The sequence below is a fragment of the Monodelphis domestica genome, chromosome 2 (genome assembly GCF_027887165.1).
Source record: "Monodelphis domestica isolate mMonDom1 chromosome 2, mMonDom1.pri, whole genome shotgun sequence".
In the NCBI taxonomy this organism is placed as follows: Eukaryota; Metazoa; Chordata; class Mammalia; order Didelphimorphia; family Didelphidae; genus Monodelphis; species Monodelphis domestica.
This window is the reverse complement of record NC_077228.1, coordinates 2,653,197-2,680,473: the sequence shown is the minus strand read 5'-3', so window position 1 is coordinate 2,680,473 and position 27,277 is coordinate 2,653,197. Positions and strand designations below refer to the sequence as shown.

The 27,277-nt window shown below is 36.6% G+C and overlaps 1 protein-coding gene across 4 annotated transcripts in view; it reads right to left on the bottom strand.

Moving 5' to 3' along the window:
* Positions 1 to 27,277, bottom strand: part of LRRIQ3 (leucine rich repeats and IQ motif containing 3) — a 166,436-nt gene that overhangs the window by 106,217 nt on the left and 32,942 nt on the right. For 3 of the 4 annotated variants that reach the window (XM_056814924.1, XM_056814923.1, XM_056814925.1), the window contains 3 exons: positions 24,360 to 24,611; positions 22,034 to 22,357; positions 5,150 to 5,280 (listed from right to left, as the gene is read on the bottom strand). In XM_056814924.1, the coding sequence (XP_056670902.1) occupies positions 5,150 to 5,280; positions 22,034 to 22,357; positions 24,360 to 24,611 (707 nt within the window). The remainder of the gene's footprint in view (positions 1 to 5,149; positions 5,281 to 22,033; positions 22,358 to 24,359; positions 24,612 to 27,277) is intronic. The other variant, XM_056814926.1, reaches the window with a different exon arrangement.

Genomic DNA, 27,277 nt, shown 5'->3' with positions numbered 1-27,277 from the left:
CTTGACAATATGGCTGTTATTGTATTCAATTATTTTCTTATTTTTTTCACTTCATTCACCTTTTTGTTCAAACAAGTTTTCCCAAATTTTGGAAAAGTCTTTTATCAAGAGAAAACTAAGCCTATCTGCCTAGAATTGAACTGGATTGAGGATTCCTTGAAAGGAAATATTTTTGAGGCCAATGGTATCAAAAAGAATGAGTCATGGGGATGGAGTCAAGATGGCGGCATAGAGGCAGCGAAAGGTCAGACCTCTGAAACCCCTTCCTTACTGAATGCTCCTAGGGGACTGAAAATCAAGCCTAACAACAGGACAGAGCCAAGGAACCCTCCTGCTGGACTCAACTTAGAAGGGACGCCCCCCTAAAGCCTGAATTCAAGAACACTTGGGTTTAAGGGGAAGGAAAAAAGAGGGTCCCGGGTCTCTCCCCCACCTAGAGTGCTGAGCCTCCAGTGGTAGCTGGAACCTCTAGGTGGGCGAGGGTGCTGGTCTGGAGGGAGTACCTTGGGAGCAAAGCTGGGCCAGGCTCCGAGCATTGAACACAGGTGGTGGGGAAGCAGTTGGAGAAAAAGCGCAGAGTGGGCAGCCTAGCTGCAGCAACAGAGACACTCCATATTGCCCCCTTCCTGAGGTTTTGGCATCAGGGCACATGCGGATCTGCAACTCAGCTGGGGTTAATCTCATCAAAGCATTCAGAGGGTGGGGAAGCTCAAACTCCAACACCCCTCCCCACAGACAGTGCTGAGAGATTTGCTGACTAAGCTCCAAGGGTGAAGGCTGACAGAAAAGCCCCAAACCAGAGATACAACACAAAATGGGAGGAGCAAAAGCACAGGCAACTACAGGAAGTAAAGACGGGGTAAATATGAGCAAACAACAGTAAAAGAAAAAAGAAATCACAATCAACAGATTCTATCCAGGCAATGAACAAAGAGCAAATGGAACAGAGAACGATAAAGGAACAGCAAGCAAAAACAAACAGAAACTCCAACAAATTGGAAACAGGCTTTAGAAGAACTCAAAATACAATACAAAACACATTTAAGAAAGGCTGAAGACAACTGGGCAAAGAACTTAAAAAGCAAGATAAGTCATCTGGAAACAGAAAACAGTGTCTTGAAAGCCAAAATTAATCAGCTTGGAAAATGAGGCAAAGGATATGAAAGGTCAGAGGAGAAGGATGACCAAAAATCCAGGCGATCCAGGCTTTAAAAACCTGAATACGACAATTAGAAGCAAGCAACTTCACAAGGCAACAGGACACTATAGAACAAAATCAAAAGAATGAAAAAAATGAGGAAAATATGAAGCACCTCATTCACAAAACAGAGGATTTAGAAAATCATTCCAGGAGAGACAACTTAAGAATCACTGGTCTACCAGAAGACCATGGCAAAAGAAAAAGCCTGTACATCATACTACAGGAAATTATCCAAGAAAACTGCCCTGATATTCCAGAACAAGAGGGAAAAGTGGAGATTGAAAGAATCCACAGATCACCTCCTATACTTAATCCCCAAATGACAACATCCAGGAATGTTATAGCCAAATTCAAGAACTATCAGATCAAGGAAAAAATATTACGAGCTGCTAAGAAGAAGTCATTCAGATACCATGGAACTACAGTGAGGATAACACAGGATCTGGCTGCATCTACACTGAAGGACCAAAAGGCAGGGAATATGATATTCCTGAAAGCAAGGAAAGTAGGTCTACAAACAAGAATCAACTACCCAGCAAAACTGACTATATTCTTACAGGGGAAAGTGTGGTCATTCAACACAATAGAAGAATTCCAAGCATTTGTAAAGAAAAGACCAGACCTGAACAGAAAATGTGATGTCCAAACACAGAACTCAAGAGAATCATAAAAAGGTAATGAAGAAAGAGATAAAAAAGAAAAACAAAATAAAACTAACACAAAAAAAATACTTTTTTAAGAGACCCAATAAGTTAACACGATGTGTATCCCTATAAGAAAAGCAGTCATTGTTAACTCTTAAAAATTGTTATTAACACCTGGGTAGCTAGAAGAATTATACTTAGAGGGAACAGTGACAAACTATATAGGATGAAAAGTCAAGACATAAATATATGGGGTGTATGGGGTGCTCAGGGAGGGGTAGTATCTCTGGTATGTAGGGCTTGTCATGCCCTCCTAGGGCAGCTCTCCAGCCTCTGACCCCCACCTGACACCCAGCTCTCACTGGTGGCTCCCAGTAGCTGCTAGCATGCGGCAGCGGCCACACCCCGGGCAACGGCTTCGACAGGCCGGCCAAACCTTGTGAGGGTAGCCATTGGGTCATCGACCCCTGGTGAACCAGGGCTTTGCTCACCCAGCATGTGAAGACTGCCTTGGTGGAACAGGCGGAAGAAAACAATAAGAAGGTTCAACGGCTGAGAGGGCGACGCAGCAAAGCACTGTGGAGTGTTCAGGGCATGTTGGAGCACAAAGGACAACACGGCCATCCAATGCAGCTGAGGAAGTCTCCAGGTGTAACGACTTCTCGTGCCACTGGACCCAGGCTTCCAATGCCGAGAGAGGGGGACTGTCTCTGTGCATCGACTTTTCCACTTAAATCTCCTTCACGCACAAGTGTTTTTGTGCACACTCATCTATACACCATAGATGAAAACGCACAAAGACAATCATCATCCTCGGTTACTGAGAGACTACTACTATACCTATGCACCTAGAGCTAAAAAAGAGGTTAATGCTAAAAGAAAGGGGAAAAGAAACAAAATGGGGTAAATTTATATGTCACAAAGAAGCACAAGGTGGGAGGGGGAGAACATCAATACAATTGAAGGATAAAGAGGATGGAGATAGGAAATACTCAATTCTTAGATACATTGAAATTGACTCAAACAGGAAAAAACAATCAATTACGTTGGGGCAGAGAATTGATTTGTGCCCCATTGGGAAGTAGAAGGGCAACAAAGAGACTGGTGAGGAGGGAAGCAGTAAAAGGGAGGGAGAGAGAGGTGGGTAGTTTAAAAAGACTGTAAAGAAAAGAAGAGGGGGATAAGAAGGGAGGGGGTATAAAGGGAAGTAAAATAAAGGTGGGAATTAGGGGGACTGATAAAAGACAAAACATTGGTGTAGAAGGAAATAGTGAAAGAAGAAAAGGCAAGACTAGGAGTGGAAATCAAAATGCTGGGAAATACACAGCTAGTAATCATAACTCGGAATGTGAATGGAATGAACTCACCCATAAAACGCAAGCGAATAGCAGAGTGGATTAGAAACCAAAACCCAACCATATGCTGTCTACAAGAAACACACATGAGGAAGAACACTCATAGGGGAAAAGTAGGAGGATGGAGCCAAATCTATTGGGCATCAACTAATAAAAAGAAGGCAGGAGTCGCAATCATTGTATCTGACAAAGCCAAAGTAAAAATAGATCTAGTCAGAAGAGATAGGGAAGGTAATTACATCCTGATAAAAGGCAGTATAGACAATGAGGAAATATCAGTACTCAACGTGTATGCACCAAATGGCATCACATCCAAATTTCTAAAGGAGAAACTAGTGGAGCTCAAGGATGAAATAGATAGAAAAACTATACTAGTGGGAGACCTGAACCTTCCTCTATCAGAACTAGATAAATCAAACCAAAAAATAAATAAGAAAGAAGTAAGAGAAGTGAATGAAATCTTAGAAAAATTAGTATGGTAGATATGTGGAGAAAATAAATAGGGACAAAAAGGAATACACCTTCTTTTCAGCAGCATATGATACATTCACAAAGAATGACCATGTACTACTACATAAAAACATTGCAAACAAGTGCAAAAGAGCAGAAATAATAAATGCAACCTTCTCAGATCACAATGCAATGAAAATAATAATTAGTAAGGGTACATGGAAAGTCAAATAAAAATTAATTGGAATTTAACAATATTATTTTCTAAAATTGGTTAATTAAAGAAAAAATCATAGAAATAATTAATAATTTCATTGAAGAAAATGACAATGATGAGATATCCTTTCAAAATCTATGGGATGTGGCAAAGTTGGGACATTAATTCACTGCTGGTGGAGTTGTGAATTGATCCAACCATTCTGGAGGGCAATTTCGTACTATGCCCAAAGGGCGCTAAAAGACTGTCTGCCCTTTGATCCAGCCATAGCACTGCTGGGTTTGTACCCCCAAAGAGATAATAAGGAAAAGGACTTGTACAGGAATATTCATAACTGTGCTCTTTGTGGTGGCCAAAAATTGGAAAATGAGGGGATGCCATTCAATTGGGGAATGGCTGAACAAATGGTGGTATATGTTGGTGATGGAATACTATTGTGCTCAAAGGAATGATGAACTGGAGGGATTCCATGGAACTGGAACAACCTCCAGGAACTGATGCAGAGCGAAAGGAGCAGAACCAGGAGAACATTGTACACAGAGACTGATACACTGTGGTACAATCAAATGTAATGGACTTCTCCATTAGAGGTAATGAAGTGAACTTGGAGGGATCTTCCTGATAAAATACTATCCACATTCAGAGGAAAAACTGTGGGAGCAAAAACACAGAAGAAAAACAACTGCTTGATTATATGGGTTGAGGGGACATGGCTGGGGATGAAGACTCTAAATGAACATCTTAATGCAAACACCAACAAAATGGAAATAGGTTCTGATCAAGGACACAAGTAATACCGTCAGCTATGGGAAGGGTGGGTGGAGGGGAGGGGGGGAAATAATGTGATTATTGTAACCAAAGAATAATGCTCTAAATTGTCTAAATAAATAACTTACAATGAAAAAAAATAAAATAATATCTCCAAAGTGTTAAAAAAAATGAGTCATGATCAAACAAGTTCCATATTTGTATGCCTTCGACCTCTCACTCTGTGTTTACTTTTCTTATAGACACTATGTTAGAAAGTGAACCTCATGGTCTTGGGGGAGAGGGAGTTGAGAAAATGTTTTGTTTTAATACTTTTACTACATCAAATACTTTTACTACATAAGTTAAGGGAATAACTCTTTAAATATTCTGCTTTTGAATCATATTGCTGATTAAAGTCAATTTGCTTTCTCAATAGTTTTCCAAATAACTTTTTGTTTTCCTTTGAAAATTAAGACAGCATTATTAATACTTTTAATTAATACCTAAAAATGTTTTAAGAAATGAAACATACCATATTTGTCTAGTCAAATGTCCACGAAGCCATCTTTGGATGATCACCACTGGTGAATTGTGTGCAACAATTTTATTTATTTTTGAAATGATACGATTCACCTCGTATACCTCTTTCTCATAGTTTGTTCCCTGTATTAATGAGAGAAAAAAAGGATCAAAATGTTTCCTGCATCAAATTCTTAAAAGACATTTAAAGATTTAATACTCAAATGCTGGCAATAAATGTATTCCATATGGGTCTCTTACTGGGGGAAAAAAATAAGTAACACCAGAGATAAATTTTAAGTTTAATTAGAAGACAGAAAATCAGTTTAGGAAAAAAAGGAATTTGTATTAATTCTGTCTTCAAAAACTATGCTCCAGAAGCCTTCTTTTGCCTGCCCCAGTCAGAGATGATCATTTTAACCTAGTACCCTTGGAATAATGTGATCAGATATCTTAGTTTGGTCAGAAGGATCTTGGTTTTTCACATCAACTTCCTGAGTGGTCTAATGCCCTGCCAAACTGTAGAGAATCTATCATGTATATGAAATTAATGCAGAAATGACTATGCCCACTCTAACCTGGCATATGATAGTTCAGAAAAGCAATTCATAACTGGTTTCTTGTTCATCTATATCTTGAGATTCTTTTCACTGAAATATGGCACTATTCCTGGGCAAAACAAAATCTCTAATTCTCTCAATGATTGTTCTTCATTATTAATAATTCATGCCAAAATCCCCTCCCACACTAATTGCAAATTGTGGAATATGATGAAATGGGAGCAACTAATTCATTCAATCTTCTTCTTGACTGCCATTTAACTACGTTGGCTAATGAGAAATTTGGTCAATGACTCTCAAGCAATGAGCTCAAGCAAAGACACTAAAAATCTAATATATTTACACTGGATCAGGTTAAAATGTATTGGCTAACAGATAGGTCTAAAATCTGTGTTTTTATACAAAACAATTTACTGAAATAAACTGAAATATAGCTCATTCTTCCATTTAATTAACCAATTAACAAAGGTTTACACAGTGGTTCCGATGTGTCATATTAAGAGCAAGAGACAAAGAAGGCAAAACTACTTTCCCTGCCCTTCAGGTGCCTCCATTCTAATCAAGAATGAAACATGTAAATAACTATATATCCTAGCTACAGAAACAGTCATCAAAGAAGGGAATGCCCTAGTAGCATTAGTAGAACTTGGAAAGTCTTCCTACAGAGTGTGGGATTTTCAATTATCTTGACAGGAAATTTAGGAGTTGAAGGTAAAGATAGAGAGCCTTCCAGGCATGTGGAGGAATCAATTAAAAGTTAGGGAGTCAGAAAGATATTTTGCATGACAAAGAACAAATAGGTCAGAATGGTGGGATTTTTTTTAATGGAAAAAGGTGGCCCTAGGATGTGAAGGGTTTTAAATTCCAACCTATATAATACCTTGGGTAATGGAAATCACTCAAGTTTATTCAGAATTTGGGGGAATATGAGGAACTAGGTGGAAAGGACATGCTTTATGAAAATCACTTTGGTATGTGTGGAGGAAGGATTAGAATGTGAAAAGACCCAAGGAAGGGAGATCCATAAGTAAGCTATTACAATAGTCAAGATGGAAGGAAGGAAGGAAGGAAGGAAGGAAGGAAGGAAGGAAGGAAGGAAGGAAGGAAGGAAGGAAGGAAGGAAGGAAGGAAGGAAGGAAGGAAGGAAGGAAGGAAGGAAGGAAGGAAGGAAGGAAGGAAGGAAGGAAGGAAGGGAGGGAGGGAGGGAGGGAGGGAGGGAGGGAGGGAGGAAGATTCTAGGACCAAAAGAATAAGCTAATTCTAACAGAAAAAATTAATTTACTACTATATAAATTGTTTGATTTTTTTTAATTGGCAAAGAAGTAATCCTCCCCAAATCTTTCACTGTCTCAAATATAGATAAAAAGGAGACCTAGAAATACCAGGTCTCAAACTATACTACAAAGCTGAAGTCATCAAAACCATTTAGTACCAGGTAAGCAATAGAGGCTGATTGATGGAAAAGCTAAGATCTATATAACACAGAAGCAATTAACACAATAACTGTGTTTGAGAAACATTAAGATTCTTGGTATTGGGGTAAGAACTCAAAATTTGACAAAAATATAGGGAAAGCTGGAAAAATATCTGACATAACTTCTATGGACAACATCCCACAATGTAGATCAACATAAGCTCCATATGTGTACCTTCTTTAAACACAAAGAATAACCTATAAGCAAATGGGAAGATTGCAAAAATAAATTATCTGTCAAAGCTGTGAATAGAGAAATATGCATGAACAAGGAGATAAAAAGTCAAACAGGCAATAATGACTACTTTAAATTTAAAAATTTGCACAAATTAGATTCAGATGAAAGTGAAATCAGAAATCAGGAGAATGGGAAAACTTTTTGCAAAAATTTTATTTTAGCAGAAAGAATCCCCTCCCACAATCAGACAGCAAAGCTGACCAAAAAAGGAAGTTACAGATGCTGGAGGATACTGTATGATGATGGGTACATTAATGGACAATTTCTGGAAGTGTGAACTAGACTAGCCATTCTGAGAAATGATTTGGAACCTCCAAAGCTATTAAACTATGTATATCCTTTAGCTAATCAACATTACTGATCAAAGAAAGATGAAAAAAAGATATATAAGCACAAACTATTTATTGCAACTTTCCATGTTAATAAAGAATTGGAAACTGAGGGGGTGTCCATCAATTAGGGAATGACTGAACAATTGAAGGTACAGAATATGATGGAATGCTATTGTATGATAGGAAATAATGAAAAAGAAGACTTCAGAAAAACCTGGGAAGGTTTGTAGGAACTGAGACAAAGTAAAGAAGTAATGTGACCAAAACCAAGAGAATGATTTCTATGGTAACAACAATCTTATAAACAACTTTGAAAGACTTCAGAACTCTAAACAGCATGACCAACCACAGATTGAAATAATTCATAATGGAATATATCATCTGCCTGAGATAGAGAACTGATGGAATAGAATACAAAGTGAAACATCTCCTCTTCTCTTCTTTTCTCTTCTCTCCTCTCCTCTCCTCTCCTCTCCTCTCCTCTCCTCTCCTCTCCTCTCCTCTCCTCTCCTGTCCTCTCCTGTCCTCTCCTCCCCACTCTTCTCCTCTCCTCTTCTCTCCTCCCCACTCTTCTCCTCTCCTCTTCTCTCCTCTCCTCTCTACTCCTTTTTCTGGACATGACAAATACAAGTATTTCTTTTGTTCAAGTATCTCAGCTATCTATATTAGAAATGGGTTGCTTTTTATTCTCTTTTCAATGGGCAGGTAGAAAGAAGATAAAACTAAATTCAATTTAAAAACTAAAGAAAAAATGGAATTGGCTTAGTTGCCCCTCTGCCATATACTGGCTCTTGTCTAGCACCTTACTCTCCCTGGAAAAGGTCATTTTTCCTTTTCCTGACTAAATAGAAGGTCAGATTCTAATCTGAAGGGAGTGGGGATCTTTTTTTGGTATTCCCCATATCTAGTAAATCGTAGATCTAAATGGATAATTTAAAACCACAACAACAACAAAAAATCTTTCTAAAAAATATGAATATCATGGAAAGAGATGTCAATAATCAAGAAACATTAAGCCCCTACTATTTACCAAGCACCATGCAACAAAAGATAGACACTCCCTCAAAGATTTCAAAATATAATTGGGAAAACTACACATAAAGAAAAACAAAGAAAGCTACATACAGACTTCAAAGGAAGCAAAAGAGGGAATGCATTGTAATTAAGAGGGGTGAGGGAAAACTTCCTGTAGAAGGTGGAATGTTATTTAGAGGCTTGGAAGAAGCTATGAAAGTCAGTAATCAGAGGTCTTGGGAGAGAATCTTTGTACTGTGGTTAGTCCTATATTTTCAAATTAAATAATCCTTTCTAATTGATGCTACATGGTTAAATGGGCCTAGGATCCCATTTGCTGGTATGTAATAGTGGGGATGGCAATGGGAAACCCAACTGGTTGGGACTTAATCTAGTAATTGTAGAGGAAAGACATTCCAAAATTTCTCAGAATTTTTGGTACAATTGTACTGGCCTGACTCTGGGAGACAGAGACAGAGACAGAGACTGTACTCACTATATATAAAAAGTAAGAAAAAAGTATAAAAGTTGGGGGTGGGGGAAGGGTTTACAAAGGTGTTGCCATCTGAAATAAATACTTATCAATGTTAATTGCTAAATTAGGACAGTGATCCCAAAATGCTGTCTTCTGTATTCTTTTCTTTTTACTCCTGCACATTCTCTTTTGATGATTTTAACAACTCCCAGGACTTTGACTATCATCTGTAAACAAGAGGCAGACATCTTAAAGTAGCCAAACTATGCAGTGAGTCTGGAGTCAGGAAGACCTCAAGTCCCATAAAAGACATTAGCTAGGTGACCTTGACCAAGTCATTTAGCTGTTGTTTGTTTTCCTTAATTTTCTCAACTGTAAAATGAGGGTAATAAAAGCACCTACTTCACAGAATTGTGAAAATCAAATGAGATATTATTGAAATGCTTAGCAAAATATCTAGCACATAGTAAGCACTATATAAATGCAATAATAATAGTGATAATAACAATAAACATAAAAATAACCAATCTAGCTCTAATCTTTTTTTCCTTCCTTCCTTGCTTCCTTCCTGCTTTCCTTCCTGACTTCCTTTCTTTCTCCTTTTTTTAAACCCTCAACTTCCATCTTAGAATGAATACTAAGTATTGGTTCCAAGGCAGAAGAGTGGTAAGGGCTAAGCAAATAGAGTTAAGTGACTTGCCCAAGGTCATATAGGCAGAAAGTGTCTGAAACCAGATTCGAATCCTTTAATTGTTAGCACTCTCTCTTCTCTGCTCAAATTATCATATACTTACTCATCTATGTAAATGTTAATTCCCACTCCTTGACCATTAAATATTCTATGTGGACTGGTATTACTTTTCATTTTCTCTTTCTGATTAGAAAACTAGATTAATTATGAGAGGGAAATGCTTTAGAGTTTGTCTCAATTTTAGCAAAGCATTTGATAAAATCTCTCATGCATTTTTAAAGGATGTATAGCACAGTAAAAGAGATATAATATGATCAGCTCTGAATGACTTAACTAGTCTCCTCAATACAATGAGCCAAGAGAATTCCAAAGGATTCATGATGGAAAAATGCCCATGTGCCTCCAAAGAAAGAACTGGCATTGGAGTGCAGTTCAAAGCATACTATTTTTAAGTTGATTTTACTCTAATTTTTTAATGTGTGTTCTTTCACAACATGATTAATATTGGAATCTGTTTTGCATGACTATACATGTATCACATATGTCAAATTGCTTACCTTCTAAGAGAAGGGGGAGGCAAGGGAGGGAGAGAAAGAATTTGGAACTCAAGTTTGTAAAGAAAAAAGTTAAAATTATTTTACATGTAAATGAAAAATATTATTTAAAAAATTGACATTAATAGCCTGTGAACTTTAGATTACTCCACCCTACTTAGTCTAACAAAAACAGGAATGTCTACACCCCTACTTAAGGATTAAGTATTGAGGGAAGGTGGCCTATGACAGACATGTGCTAGCAAATGACAAATCAGAAACAGCTGGCAGACCCCTGGGCTATCCTAAGTCAAGCCTAAGATAATCATTGGTACAGGTGAGATGCAGGAAAGTGATGTAAAACCATCTATATATTTCACGTCACTTCCCCTCTCCAACCTCTTTTGTGGCAGAGAGATAGCTGGCAGAGTGTGCTGAGTGTTTTGGCATCTTGGGTGGCGGCTGCTAATGTCCAGACTTAGCAGTGAGTTTTCCTTGATACCATAGTGGAGGAAACTGAGTAACCTAGTTCAGGTGAGGTATCTTTACTGAGCCCTCAAAGAGTTTAGGCTGATTCTTCTTTCTCCTTTACCTTCCAAACACTATTCTCTTAGAAAGCCTCTAATCTTCTTCAGAGACCTCGTGGTGGAGGATTTTGAACTCCCCCTGGCACAGGCCAGGTGGGAGAAATCTTACACCTTTTCCCTTTCCCTTCTCCTTAATTCCTTCCCTTTATATTAATTAAATCACCATAAATTTGCCAACTGACTTGGGTATTTTATTTGAGATATTCCCTGGTGACCAAAATTCATTTAGATTAGGTCACAACCCTAAAATTATCCTTACAAGCCTCACATCACTGAGGAAATACCCATTGAAGACAGTGTAGTCCATTTATATCAATGAGTCAGCTGAATGCCAATAAGGAATCATCATCCAGTGTTCAGATGGCCCAGAACTATGGGGAGCTTGTTAGGCTGGGGATCACTAACTCACTGATAACTCAGGATCAAAATTCCCCCCGCATAAAGGCCACGTCTGATCCTGGAGTTGTGCACCAGAATGTCATTACAGATCATTAGAGGGCCCATAGGGATGGCTCATTTGAAGAAGAGATGGAGGCTTTGGAGAACAACAACCTGACTACAATTTAGTGGTATAATATGGAAGGGAATGCAATAATAGTCTCCTTTATGAGAAGCCTAAATTCAGAGCTGTACAAGGTAATGGTCAACCTGCACTTCACCTGGATTTGTTGGAAAGAATCCAGCTCAGCCCAATATCTTAGGACTAACATTAATAATGAAAGAGAAAGCAAAGGTGTAAACAGGAATAAAGGAGCAGTCCAGTCCAGCATGTTAGGCTTGAGTCACAAGGCTTCCAGTGCCAATCCTGCCTTGAGTAAATAGTAGCTGAGTGACTGGGTCTCTGAGTCTCCACTTTGTCATTTACATAGAAGTGAAGTAGCTCAAGAGAGTCCTGGACCAAAGGAGAGGGAGAAGGAGGATGAAAAGGAGGAGGAGAGGCTTCTTAAATGATCTGAGAATAAAGGAGGTTGGTGGAGGGGAGCCCCTGATGAGATCAAGGGATTCCCTAAGCTATGAGGGTGTGGGCCACTGAATGATGGAAAACCAAGGAGTGAAATTATTCCCAGTCCCATCTCCTAAATTCACCTCCCAGTCTTTTAATCTCCCACCAACTCTTACTGTGGAAAGGAAGCAGAAAACTGCCCAGAAATCCCCGGGTTTGAGATATGCCAAGGACCCTGACTAATGTCCTGGGGAGAACTTCTCTCCTGCCTAACACCCTGGGACTTGCCTCCTCTTCCTGCCCCTCCTTGGTTCTCTACTTCTTTCCATGGAGCTGTGATAGAAGAATATTTTCTTGATCTGGAGGCTGAACCTTAGTTCTTTCCACTGAAGCTGTACCTTCTGCTTAGCCTCTTAACTTCTCTGCCCTGAGGCTCAGATCTGTCTTCATCCTCCCCTGGCGATGCAGCCAAGAAAAAGCCACAAGCCCTTTGCTAATAGCAAAAACCAGGGCCAGTTTCTTTTGCTGATTCATATGGCTTCACAGGAGAGACCCACCCCAGAAGCTCTATGAGTTATTCAAAATGGGGGAACCAAGGAAACTTTAAAAAATAATCATCTCAGAGAAACAGAGGATGAAGAAAACAATCAAGTGATGGGAGATGACAGAGTTTGCATGAATGAATTTGGAATCCTGTTGGTGAAATTAAGACCATATCAGAGATAAAATGCAGAGCCTTAGGCAAGTTGGTGGGAAGATCCAGTCTATGCAGAGAGAAGTGAAATGCTGAGTGGATACTGGATCACCAACACCATCCATGGAACAAGGCACCCAAGTCTTCTGTTGTTCTGTCTAGCAACAGATGTTTTCTCAGAATCCTTCAGGGCTATGATGCCAGAGCTAACCAAAATCCACATAGCTATAGGAAAGCTGTTGAGAACAATAATAATAATGATGATGACCAAGCTTACTCCTAAAGACTCTCTTCAGGCGAGAGTTGGCAAACAGGGCATGACGCATCGCCTGTCCTGACAAACGCAATTGATGTATCCGTTCTAGTTTTCTTTTCCTTTGCGAGGCTGTTTTGTAAGGTCCGGTCTCTCTGACTTTGGGGGTGGAAGGGAAGGTTTAGAATTAAAGTTGACACCCTACCAATATAGAAATTTAGATAGGCGTAACTCGAATTCAACAAAGCATGAGCAATTAGTCTTGTCTGAGAGGCTGATCCCATTAATGAGCAATCTGCATGGAGAAAACTTTGTTGCCCGGAATATGGCCTCACAGTGAATCTCTCCACTGTCCCATTCCTCCACCCTTCCCTGCTTCCTCACGGCCTCTTGAGCCAGCATTCCATACTTACCCTTCGGAGCTTTCTGCTCTTGTGAAACACATTTAACAGTTAGCTCTACTTTTACAAGAGTTCTTGTCTCTCCATGAAGCCAATTTGACTCACATTGAGTGACGAATGAGTAGTTCCTGTAGAGGAGTAAGGAGAAGGGGAAGTTCATGGGGGCGGGCGAGAGATGCTTGGCCCAAGTTTTACAGAACACAGACAAAAACAGCCTCAAGTAGCCGGGCTTTTCTTTTTTCAAACGAAGCAGACTCTCATGATTTTATCATTATCGCTACAGAAATATCATGTGCATCCTCAAAAAGTCTAGTGCAGAAATGCCAATGAAAGGAATCCATAAGTCTTTATAGATTTGAAGATGACGATAGTTATTCTTTTTGAGGGAAATCATTGTTCTTTCTCTACTAGTTTATGGAAGACAAAGACCTTAGTTTCATCTCTTTCTTATGGATAGTAAGTAGACAATAAGGCAGAAGAATTTCCTCAGCATCATTCGGCTTCCTATTTTCATCCAAATTTTAACATTGGGCTCCGTTGGTCTAAAACGTTAAGACCTTGTTTTCACATTGTCTCTGTTCTTATACAAAGTTGTGATTATTTGAATTCATGAGAACCTCAAAGCATCTCCAGAACTTTCTGTCCTCAAGGCAAAATTTAATGTTTGCTGAATATCTTTAACTAAGAGTGAACTTCCATATTTTAAACTCTGCACACACATATGTCATTCTGTCTTTAAACTATTCTTTCGCTTTTTCGCTTCAGGGTAAAAAGCAATAGGTCAAAACACTAAGGATTCATTTTTCATTTCAAGTTGCTGGCTTTATCCATTTATTTCCAGGATAGATATCAATAGCACTGCAGACCTCCATTCCTGGAAAAGACTATGAAAACAATTTATAATTGGACCCTACGGACATTGGTTTTATACAAAAGATTATGCATATGCACATGGTCATGTGTGTAGGATATATACATAAACATTATAATGACTTAGCAATCACACAAATACATATATAGATTAAAAATAGGAATATGCATGTGTAGGGGTGGGTATATTTCTGTGTGTACATATATGTGGATACATAATATATTATGTCTACAGGCCAGCTAGATAACGGGAATAGAGTACCAGGTATGAATTCAGAAAGACTCATCTTCCTTGGTTCAAATCCCGCCTCAGATACCTACTAGCTGTATAATTCTAGGCAATGCACTTAATCCAGTTTGGTATCGTCATCTATAAATTAAAGGAAATGGCAAACCAGTCCGGTGTCTTTGGCAAGAAAATCCTGAATAGTCATGAAGAGTCCAACAAAACTGGAAATGGCTGACCAACATTCTTTACTGATGTGCATATATATAGATGATGCCTATCTACGGCGACATTTTAAAGTTGCTCACCTCTATAAAAACACTTATGGCATTTGTATACACTATAAAATAGTTAATATTAACATTTTAATCTATCAGATAAAAGATACTCAAATTTGCTTTACAAAACAAAATATTCCTTACAATTTCCTTAGCAGTCTGTCCTCTTTTGTAAGAGAGGTAATGAAATAACTAGAATAAGCATGAGGGATGATTAAGAAATCAGGTAAATTTATATCATGCCTATCTTCTAGGCACAGACTTTGGAGTCAAAATAGCTGTTCTGGAAACCTAGTTTTGTTCCTAATCAGCTGCACAACTTTGGACATGGCATCTTCAGTTGTGTTTGACTATTCGTGACCCTATTCAGCATTTTCTTGGCAAGGATAAAGGAAGTAGTTTGCCATCTCCTTCTCCACCTCATTTTATCTGTTTATCTATAAAAAAGGTCTCAGAAAATGATTTTAATATGTTTTATTTCACAAGAAGTTGATGATCTCAATAGGGGGAAAATGGATTCAAGCATCCATTTTGTAAAACTGTCATGAATTTTTTAAATTTAAATTTATATTTTTGTTTAGAATATTTTTCCATGGTTACCTGATTCATATTCTTACCCTCTCCCTTCCCTCCCCGTTCCCAGAGCTGACAAGTAATTCCACTGCATTATCCATTCTTCAAAACCTATTTCCATATTATTCATATTTGTGATCCTTTAACATCAAAACCCCAATCCTATCCCCATCAAACCACATGATCAATCCTATGATTTTTTTCCTACATTTCTGCTCCCACAGTTCTTTCTCTGGGTGTGGAGAGCATCTTTCTCCTAAGTCCCTCAGCATTATCCTGGGTCATTGCATTGCTGCTAGTAGAGAAGTCAATTACATTTGATTATGCTACAATGTATCCATCTCCGAGTACACTGTTCTCCTGGTTCTGCTCCTTTCACTCTGTATCAGTTCATGAAGGTCTTTCCAGTTCACATGGAATCCCTCCAGTTCATTATTCCTTTCAGCACAATAGTATCCCATCACCATCAGATACCACAATTGGTTCAGCCATTCCCCAATCAAGGGACAGCCCCTCATTTTCCAATTTTTTGACACCACAAAGAGCATTGCTATAGATAATTTTGTACAAGTCTTTTTCTTTATGATCTATTTTGGTTATAAACCCAGCAGTGCTATGGCTGGATCAAAGGACAAGCAGTCTTTTAAAGCCCTTTGTGCATAGTTCCAAATCACCCTCCAGAATGGTTGGACCAATTCACAACTCTACCAGCAGTGTGTTAGTGTCCCAATTTTGCCACATCCCCTCCAGCATTCATTACTTTCCTTTGCTGCCATACTGGCCAATCTACTAGGTATAAGATGGTACCTTCACATTATTTTCATTTGCATTTCTCTAATCAGGAGGGATTTAGAACACTTTTTCATATGCTTATTGATAGTTTTGATTTCTTCATGTGAAAACTGCCTATTCGTGTCCCTTGACCATTTGTCAATTGGGGAATGGCTTGATTTTTAGTAAATTTGACTTAGTTCCTTATATATTTGGGAGATTAAACCTTTGTGAGAGAGTTTTGTTATAAATTTGTTCCCCAGTTTGTTGCTTTCTTTGGTTGCATTGGTTCTGTTTGTACAAAACCTTTTTAATTTGATATAATCAAAGTCATTCATTTTATATTTTGTATTGTTTTCTATCTCTTGCTTGTTTCTAACAGATCTGACAGGTATACTAATCTATGTTCAACTAATTTATTATTTCATTCATTATATTTTAGTTGTTTACCCATTTTGAATTTATCTTGTTGTAGGGAGTGAGATGTTGATCTAAACCTAATCTCTCCCATACTGTTTTCCAATTTTCCCAACACTTTTTGTCAGAGTAAGTTCTTACCCCAAAAGCTGGGATCTTTGGGTTTATCAAACACTATTCTGCTGAGGTCATTTACCCCAAGTCCAATTCATTGAGCCACATTTCTGTCTCTTAGCTGGTACCACATTGTTTTGATGGCTACTGATTTATAGTACTGTTTAAGATCTGGTACTGCTAGGCCACCTTCCTTCACATTTTTTTCATTATTTCCCTTGATATTCTTGATATTTTTTCTTCCAGATGAACTTAATTATATATTTTTTCTAATTCTATAAAAAAAAGTTTCTTGGTAGTTTGATAGGTATGGCACTGAATAAGTAGATTAATTTGGGTAGGATTGTTATTTTTATTATATTAGTTCATCCTACTCATGAGCAATTAATGTTTTCCACATACTTAGATATGGTTTTAATTGTGTGAAAAGTGTTTTGTAGTTGTATGAATTTCTCAAAACAAAATCTTTGTTCCACAATGAATTCCTTTTTTAATATTCTTCATGGAGATGGTTTTTACAAATATGAAATTCCCCTAAGAGCAGACCCACATGAAAATCTCCCACGTTCAAATGAAAATATTATTGTATAGCTCTTTTCCCTGTGTTGTCTTCTCCCTCTTGTTGATTCTTCCAGGATACTAAGCTTTAATTATTCCTTTAATAATTTACATCTAAAATTGCTCCAACTGGACTGGTTAACTGCAAATAATGGTAAATGCCTATAAACCTAAACTTAACATTTCAAAAATCTTCCTAGATGTTTCCATTTTTATCAAGGGTATTAATGGCATTTTCTAAGTCATAGGACATTCAAAATTTATAATCATCCTAGATTTTTCCCTTTCTCTAAGATTCAATAAATTTTCAAGATACAATGATTATCTTTTCATAATATCTCATATGCCATACCTTCCTTTCAGTTTACATTCCTTAGTTAAACTCTTCATCACCATATTCCTAATTAATAGCAATAGTCTCCTAACTTGATATGCCTTGCTACTGTCTCTATTCTCTCCAATCCATCAATTTTAACTCCATGAAAAATTATTTTGTTTATTCTTGTCATGTGTCATTACTTCCCTGATCAAACCTGTTAGTGATAAAAGAGAAAGCTCTAAATTCTATGGATTGGTATTTAAGACCCTTCATAGTGTGGCTTATGCCTATATTGACAAGAGAATAGGGACTAATTATGTATCTCCCAAAATAGGGACTCATTATGTATCTCCCAAAACTCCTCACTTTTGACCTATTATTGCCCAGTTCACCACAAACCTCCCATTCACATAGGCTTTCAACCTCAATGTCATGGCCAACTCCTTCATCACAATTACTCCACATATCCAATCTCGTGCCATGTCCGACCATTTTTACCTCCACAAAATCTCATTATTTATTCCCTTATTTATTCTCATACAGCTGCCACTCTGGTGCCAGGACTCATTATTTTATGCCCAGACTAATGCAATGACCATTTTGTTGGTCTTTGTACCTCAGATCTTTCCCTACCTGAATGCCTAGTCCATTCAGCTGCTAAAGTAATTTTTCTCTAACACCCAGTTGACCACAACATACCCTTTTTTGATGAGCTCCATTGGTTCCATGTTCAGTCTGCCTTAAAAACCCCTCTGCTTCTTATTCAAAGGTTTTCATGATCTAGCCTCCTCCCAGCTTTTTAGTCTTCCTATACTTTATTCCACTTGGCAGTCTCTATCCAGTGGCCCCCCTGGCTCCTCCTTTCCCAAGACATGCTGCACTCCTACCTACCCCATGCCTTGTCTGGAATGCTCTCTTCTCATCAAGTCTCAGAGAATCCTTGTCCTCCTTCCAGATGCAGCTTAAGCACCTTCTTGTGTATGAAGTCTTTTCTCATCTCGTTAGCTGTTAGTACTCTCCCTCCCAAACATCCTTTTATTTAACTACCTTACACGGACTCATATTTGTTCTGAACATATGCACATATACTCCTGCAAAATAGAAACTGTGTTATTTTTCATATTTTTGTTCCCAATTCTTAAGCATAGTGATTAACATAAAGTAGCTCTCTAGTAAATGTTTGATGATTGATTGGCTGATTATTATCTTAAGGAAAAGAGTCATTTTAATAACACATAGGGTTTTCAAGCATTTCTGAAGAAAAGATTAAAGCTGAACAGAAACTTAGAAGTCCCAATCCAGGAGTCAACTGTAACTGTCAGAGATTGGGGGTTGATGGGCTCCTTACATTTTAATAGAGGGAAAAGAAATGAGTGCTGCTAATGAAACCCAGCATCTTCTAGTGTCACGGAGGAAGAAAAAGAATGAATGCAGGGACTTTTGCTGATTTTGTTCCATTTTTATAGTTTTAAGAGAGAAAAGGGGGAGAAAAAATAAATACACTAGTGAAGACATGAGTAGAAGAGAATATGATGGAATGGAAGAAGATAACATCTCATCAATGTCATTAAACTGACCAACTAAGGAAGGTAGAACATGGACACACACACACAGATTCATATAGAAACATATTAAACTTAATATATAAAGGCAGAGATGAAAGAGTTGGGGGAGATTAAGAAAGAAAATAGTCGGGTATAAAATAAATACAACTAAAAGCCAATTTCTTTATCAGAAAGTAATGGGAAGACTAAAAGGAATGGTAGTGTTAGAACCAGCCTATAGGAAAAGAAGTGATAGTACCAAATAAATTCAGCCTTACTGTTATTAATCATGTTCTTCTTTTGCACCAACTTCTTTGTGAAGAGGATCTTGGGAAGGACGGGTAAAAGAAAAGAAGGAAAAAATCATAAAAGAATATGTTGCAAGGAAATATAAAATTCATGATGATAAATTTGAGCATAAATGGAATGAGTTCACCAACAAAATGAAAGAATATAGTAGACTGGATCTGGAAACAGAATTTAACACGATAGACCTTAATAGCAACATATTTGAAACAAAAATTCAAGTGAGGTTAAAGTGAAGGGCTGTATAATAATTTAATATATCTCAGATGATCTCAAAAAAGCAGATACATGGATAGAATTTTAGAAGCATTTGTTAGAATACAGATCATGTTACCTAAATTAGAATAAAAAGAAACATAACATATTTTTCAGCAATTTGATAAAACATCCACACTGGTCATCATGCTCTCTTTAAACAAGATCAGCTCATGATGTTCCAGACAACCTATCCATTTTACCTCCACACGAATGCCCTCCCAGTCTCTGCTTTTAAAATCCATTTTATGCAAATGATTTCATTGAAAAAAATCACAACAGTGAAGCAACTAGCAAAATGATATATGATTTTGGCATATATTCAAAGTATTTCTTAGGTATAAATGTATATTTCTAAATGCTTTCATCAAGAACAGAGAGACATAACTCAATTAAGCCTGCAATAAAAACAAACAAACATAAAAGTAAGAAAAGGAAACAAAACAAAAAAGTAGAAGTTCTGAAAGTAAAAGAAGTAATAAGGAAATTGAAAGCAAAACATATAACATTAAGTTAACAAAACTAAAACCTATCTTTGGAAAATACTAAAATTGATAAATCATTCAAATTTTATGAAGATAATCAAATTATCAAGTAAAAATGAAATATATAATTAATAAGGGATGAAGAGGAAATAAAGGAAATTATTTTAAACTACCCAATTATATGCTAAGAAAACTGATCATGTAAATAAAATGGATGGACATTTACATACATACATTATACATGCATATATATGTATAATATGATTCTTGGAGAATGAGAAATATATCATCTAAATAATATAATCTCAGACAAATAATAAATTAATGCCTAGAGTGGAAAAAAATAACTCCAGGTCCAGATTGACTTACAAGTTAATTCTATCAAACAATTAAAGAAAAATAATTCCAATATTACTTTTTGTTAAAATAAAAATAAGAGATTCCACAAAACCATTCAAATAAACGTATCTGGTCTTGATACATAAACCAAGGGGAAGCATGGCAAAGGAATAAGTAAACTATAGCAAAATAGCCTTAATGAATAAACAAAGCTAAAAGTAAAATATTATCAAATATGGAATAGCAACATATTAAAAATATTTTCCCTCTGAAGACCTTAATTTATTTAAGGAATTCATAGTTTGTTTTTATGAAAACTATTCACATAATAATTATATTAATAAGACATGACAACCACATGGTTGATAGATGTAGGACTCCAATGGTGAAATGGGCATCTCACCTTTTGAGAAACCAAATGGAGTCAACATTCTCAAACTTGGCTTTGTGGGAATTTACTTTGCTCCACTCTGCTTCTTTTTGTTTTATTTTTCCAAAATAATGATATTGACAAGTTTTACTTATGAATAAATTGAATTCTCTCCTGTATGCTTTTCCCCCCAAGAGAGCCAGCCCTCATGTGTAGAGATAGAGATTTGTAGATGTCTATATAGTTATAAGAATGTGGAGAGAGATGGATCTGTTTCTATATATCACAGGTATATAGATATAGGAATGGAAGGAGAGACATGGTAATGGACATGGATGTAGACATGGAGATAGAGATTAATGCATAGTGATGGTAATGTATAGGGACATGTTTAGAGTTGGAGATCTAGTATGGCTATGTCTGTGAGTATGTGTATAGAAATGGAGCTAAAAATAGTTATATTTGTATAAATATATTTATGTGTATATGTGTTGTTTATTCACTTGAATCTTTTCAATCTCTTTGTGGTCCTCTTTTTTGTGGGAGTAGTTTCTTAGAAAAGATACTTGAGTAGTTTTCCATTTCCTTCTCCAACTCATTTTATAGATGAGGAAACTGAGTAGGTCATGCAGCTCGAATGTTTCTGAGGTCAGATTTGAACTTGGGTCTTCCAGACTCTGGGCTCAGTACTCTAACCACTTAGCCAGATAGCTGTGCTATTTATAAAACATAAATAGGGAATATCAGTGTTTTAAGAGAAACCTAGGGATTTGGGTACAGACAAATAACATGTAGAATTTGATGTTTATCTGTCCTTTCAATAATTCCCCTGCCCATTGAGCAAATTTTTAAAAGAATGGAAAATAAATCTTCAATACACTGAAGTATAGTTCTGGCAAAAAGAAATTCTCCTATTAACAATTGGGCTCTGCTTATTTGTTACCATGTAGGACTTTAAAAAAAAATGTTAATTGTGATGTCAAAAAAGATGAAAGAGAAAAGAATGCTAATTAAGAATTTAGATATTGAACATATTTTCTTTTCAGTCCAATTTGATTTCTTTTATACAGTGGTCCAGAAACTTTTAATGACATTCACAGTGTCTACAAAACTATTAATATGTCCTTAATGATTTATGATTCCTAGTATGATTTATGAAAAACAACAGTAGTTCATAAAATTTTAGTGCAACATTCAACACTGAAGTCACTGCTGCCTCATTCCTTCATTCATATCTCCCAAATGATCAACTATGGTAACCAAATACAAATGCTCACCTTTAGCAATAATGGGGTGATGTCACAGGAAAGCTGTTTAGTAAAGGATTTGAATCTTTCTGGAAGTGTCCAGTTCTCAATGACTTCTTCATCAGAAATCACATAATGATCCAGGAGTTTGAGTGACCATATGCTGTTCACGATCACGTGTCTATACCCTTTTTTTAGGCTCACTGGGCAGTCATACATAGTGAGGGCAAGCAGTTTGGGGCATCCAGATAACGAGCACATGTTCTTTAGTTTTACAAATGAATTATCATGAAGATAGAGAAGTTTTAGTTCTGTCATTTCACCCCAAAAAGTTGCATCTGGCAGAAATTTTATCTGAAATGTCATTGAAATAAAAACTTGAAGTTAGTTTAATAACATCTTTCCTTTAAAATGCATCATAATGGTAATGCATTGGCATAGATAGTACCTGAACTATTGATAAGCCTCTTTATATAATACAATAAAACTATGGTTAATGAGAGATTATTTTGGCAGGTGGGAAGCACCTTGAGTGTACTCATAACCACTTAAGGTGACCCAAAGATAAAAACAATACAATTTCAAAATATTTTTCTGAATATCTTTAAATTATAATCATTAAAAGTATATAAATCTGGATCATTTCCACCAATCAAAATAGACTTTTGAATAGAATATTAATCAATTAAAATGAGAAAAATGAACAAAAATCAACACAATCTTTTTACAGAGAATTTGAAAGTCTAGAAATATATACACAAATGTTTAGCCATGAAAACAGACATACTTCTAAATTTGTTGCAAAATAATGCTTCACGTGTTCATTAGAAATCACCTTTCACACCAGTGTTTTGAGCAACCATGAACAATCAACAATCATTTTATTAAGCATCTACTCTGGGCCAAGCACTCTCCAAGGTTCTGAGGATATAACCAGAAATGAAGCAGGCTTTGCCCTCCAGGAACTTGTAGTCAATCCTGAGGGCACATACATACATCTTAGAATGTCTGATAGCTTGGAAAAGAACATTTCCAGGAGCGCTGAGAAGCACAACTCTATCACATAGACTGACCATCATGTATTTGCTAGCAATTAGCACTAAAAGTAAGGGGGGAGGGGGGTTGGGAGAGAGAAATAATAGAGTTTATCTTATCACATGTTAAAATTAACACATGGCACAAATCCTAACTTGTTAGAGGCAGCACTGTTTTTTAAATAAATGGTCAAATTAATTTAAAAGCCTTATTTTTAATCATTCCTCAAAGCATGTTTAACATGGACTTCTCTGATAGAATATTTTAGAAATAATACTAGAACATGGAAAAGATTTTACTGAGCTTTTATAAAAAAGAGAATCTTGGAAAACTGAGCAGAATTACAAATATCAAATAAATCAGATGGTGGTCAATTATCCCAACAACCATTTTTTTTATATTATGCTTCAGTTACATAAAGAAAGAAAATTATAGTAATGGCAGGCTTTGATGGTAATGTGAAAATATGCAGAAGGGAATTGAACAAACGATAATAATAATAATCTTTAGGACACAGAATTTCTAGTAATCCAGAGGCAGGCTGGAAGAACACAGAGGTTCTGAGTGACAGATGCACCTAGGATTCAGTCAGTGGAAGACATCTATGTGCCTTTCTGATGACATCTCAGATTATCCTAAGTGGAGAGCTGGAAGGGACCGCAGTGGTCATCTAGTTTAACCCCCTCATTTGAGAGATGGGGGAAAGGAGCCAAGTGATTTGTCCACATTGAGAGTAAGGATTCCAGAAGAAGTGAGAGGGTGGAAGGGAGATTTCCAAACAGATCCTTGAATTCCAAAGGGAGTGTTCTTTTCATGGTGCGTATTGCCCCCGAGATATGGACTTTGTGCTCAACCTGTTGGGGTAGATGTGAGAATTAGGCTCCAAGGAAAGAACACCTGTGTTCAAGACCTCCCATGCACACATCATGGCTGCATGACCTTAGAAGAGTCCTTGAAAATCAGTTTCCTGGCCAATTTCCAAGAAAGGGGAAGAGAGGGGAACAGGGAGGGGAGGAGAGGAGAAGAGAAAAGGAGAGAGGGAAGGGGAGAGGACAGATAGGAGGAAGGTAAAGAAAAGAGAAGAGAGAGACTAAACTTCTAAACAGTATTTTCCTCCTACTTTTAAGTATAGAACTAGAGATTAACACATTAAGCTACTATATTCATTGTACATCTAAAGATGAAAGAATGGCAGTCACTTATGGTGACTTGCATTTTAAAACAAAATCATAAATATGAGGAATTTTGAGGCATTAAAATATTTATGTAAAACATTCTAAGAAAATATTCATTTACAAATATAGGTTGAATTCATCTTTACCTGGTTTGAATGAAGATCCAACTTAATTAATTTTACACAGTTCCTAAGTGGAGAAATATCTGTAAGAAAATTCTTGGACAATATGCATATTCTAACTGAACTGTAGTTTGGGTTGAATTCAATCTCTCTTAAATGCCATCCATGGAAATTTAAAAATAACATGTTTCTTACATCATCACTTAATTTGGGTTCACTGGATTTTTGGAGTTCTGGAAAGAAATCCCATCTTTCTGACTGTTTTGCCCGGGACATCTAAAGGTAAAGGAGAGAAAGACAAATGCTTAAGAATTTATCTTTTTTCCTCAAAAATTTTAAAAGGAAATGCATTTTAAAAATTGAACATTTTAGTTCTAAATAAATGTAGCACAGCCTTGGTTTTGCACTAACAATAATATACAGCTAAAGGGAAAAGAATTAGGTTAAAGGAGGCAGAAGCAATGTTATTATCTAAAATTATTAAAGGGAAAAGGGTACAGAAATTGCTTCTTAACACATTCTATCCCAAAGAAATTTAAATTGCCCTAAATCTAATATAGTTACATAAATAATATTCCTGTCTTCAATCATTAAATGAAACTAACTCAAGGACAGAGAAGGGAAACAAATCTAAGAACACTGGCTTGAACTAACTGAAACTGCTTGGAGATATTAGGTCATATCTAGAAGAGACAAATTGAGAAAGAGGGGAGAACTCCACGGTGGGTATAGGACCACTTATAGGAGATATCCAAGATGGACAAGTATCACATGACTAAATACAAAAGCAGTGGCAGTGGTCAGTCAATAAAAGGAAGGAAGGAAGGAAGGAAGGAAGGAAGGAAGGAAGGAAGGAAGGAAGGAAGGAAGGAAGGAAGGAAGGAAGGAAGGAAGGAAGGAAGGAAGGAAGGAAGGAAGGAAGGAAGGAAGGAAGGAAGGAAGGAGGAAGGAAGGAAGGAGGAAGGAAGGAAGGAAGGAAGGAAGGAAGGAAGGAAGGAAGGAAGGAAGGAAGGAAGGAAGGAAGGAAGGAAGGAAGGAAGGAAGGAAGGAAGGAAGGAAGGAAGATAATTTGCTCTCAGGGTTCTTCATTTCGCTCTCTGAAGGTGAATAGCACTTTTTCATCCTGAGTCTTGGTAATTGTCTTGGATCACTATATTGATCAGGGTAGTCAAGTCTTTCATAGGTGATCGTCATTACAACATTGCTTTGACTGCAAAATAATCTAATTCTTCTCACATCAATTTGCCTTAGTTCATATAGATCTTCCCTGAAACTACCCTCCTTGTCATTTTGTAAAGCAGAACAGTATTCATTCATAATTATATGCCACAATTTTTTTAGTTATTCTTCAATAGATGATAACTCCCTCAATTTCCAATTCTTTGTAACCACACATACACACATACAAAAAATCTACTCTAAATATTGGTTCTTCTTCTTACATTTCATTGGGGTAATATCTAGTAATTAAATTCTGGGGTCAAAAGGTATGTACCATTTTACAGCCCTTTCAGCAGAGTTTCAAATTGTCCTCCAGAACCACTGAACCAGTTCACAGCTATAACAACAATTTATTAGTGGATCTTCCATCAACACCTCCAGCATTTGTCATTTTTGATAGTTATAAGGTGGAATCTCAGGGTTGTTTTAATTTGCCATTGCCTAATCAGTAATGATTTAGAGTATTTTTTATATGACTACATTTAGCTTTGACATCTTCTGAAAATTGTTTGTTTGGCAATTTATCAACTGCTAAATGGTACATATTTTTATAAACCTGATTTGGTTCCCTATATAATTGAGAAATAACATCTTTTTCAGAGATACTTGCTGTAAAAATTGTATATTGCTTCATTGTCTGTGATACTTTTTTAGCAAAATGTAGGTCCCTTGATTATCACTTTTAATTAGATCTTGGCATTTTCGCTTTGTCTAAGATAATGATTGCTAGCCCCTTTCCCTTTTTACTTTAGCTGAAGCATAACAGATTCTGTTCTAGTCCTTTAACTGTATTTCTGTTTCAAATGTCTCTTGTAAGATTCTAGTTTCTGATCCATTTTGCTATCTACCTGTTTTATGAATGAGCTTATTCTATTCACATTTATAGTTCTAATTACTATATATTGCCCTCCATTTTATTTTCTTCTGGTTTTATCTGTTTTGCTTCTGACCACTACTTCCTTTAATCTACCCTCCCTTTGATCACCTCCTCAATATCTCCCATCCCTTTCCTCTCTTATTTCTCTATTGGATGAGATAGATTTGTACTTAACTGAGTATGCATATATAATTATACATACATACACACAATATTCATCATTTCTGATGAGAGTGAGCTTGTATAAGCATTGCTCATCATCCCTCATTTTCCTGTCTACTATAAAAACTCTTCTTTATGCATCTCTTTTATGTGAGAAAATATTCCCCATTCTATCTCTCCCTTTGCTTTTCTTCCTGAGCACCTCATCTTCTTTTGGAGATCACAACAGAATTAACTCACCTTCACATCTTATATCTGTGCAAACTCCTTCTAACTATCCTAATAAAGTTCTTAAATGTTATCAGAATAATCTTCTCATATAAGAACATAGTTTATTGAATCCCTTATGATTACTTTCACGTTTACTTTCTTTTTGTTTCTCTTGGGTCTTCCATTTGAATGACAAATTTTCTGTTAACTCTAATCTTAGGAATTAGGACGACTTAAAAGTACTCTATTTCATTAATAGATATTTCACTTTTTCCATTTAAGAATTATACTCAATTTTACTGGAAAGATTATTCTTGGTTGTAATTCTAGTTTCTTTGCCTTCTGAAGCATCTTATTTTAATCCCTCCACTCCTTTAGTGTGGAAGCTTATAAATCTTGGGTGATACTGACTATGGTTCCAGAGTTTTTGAATTGTTTCTTTCTGGTTATTTAAAATATTATTGGCCACAAT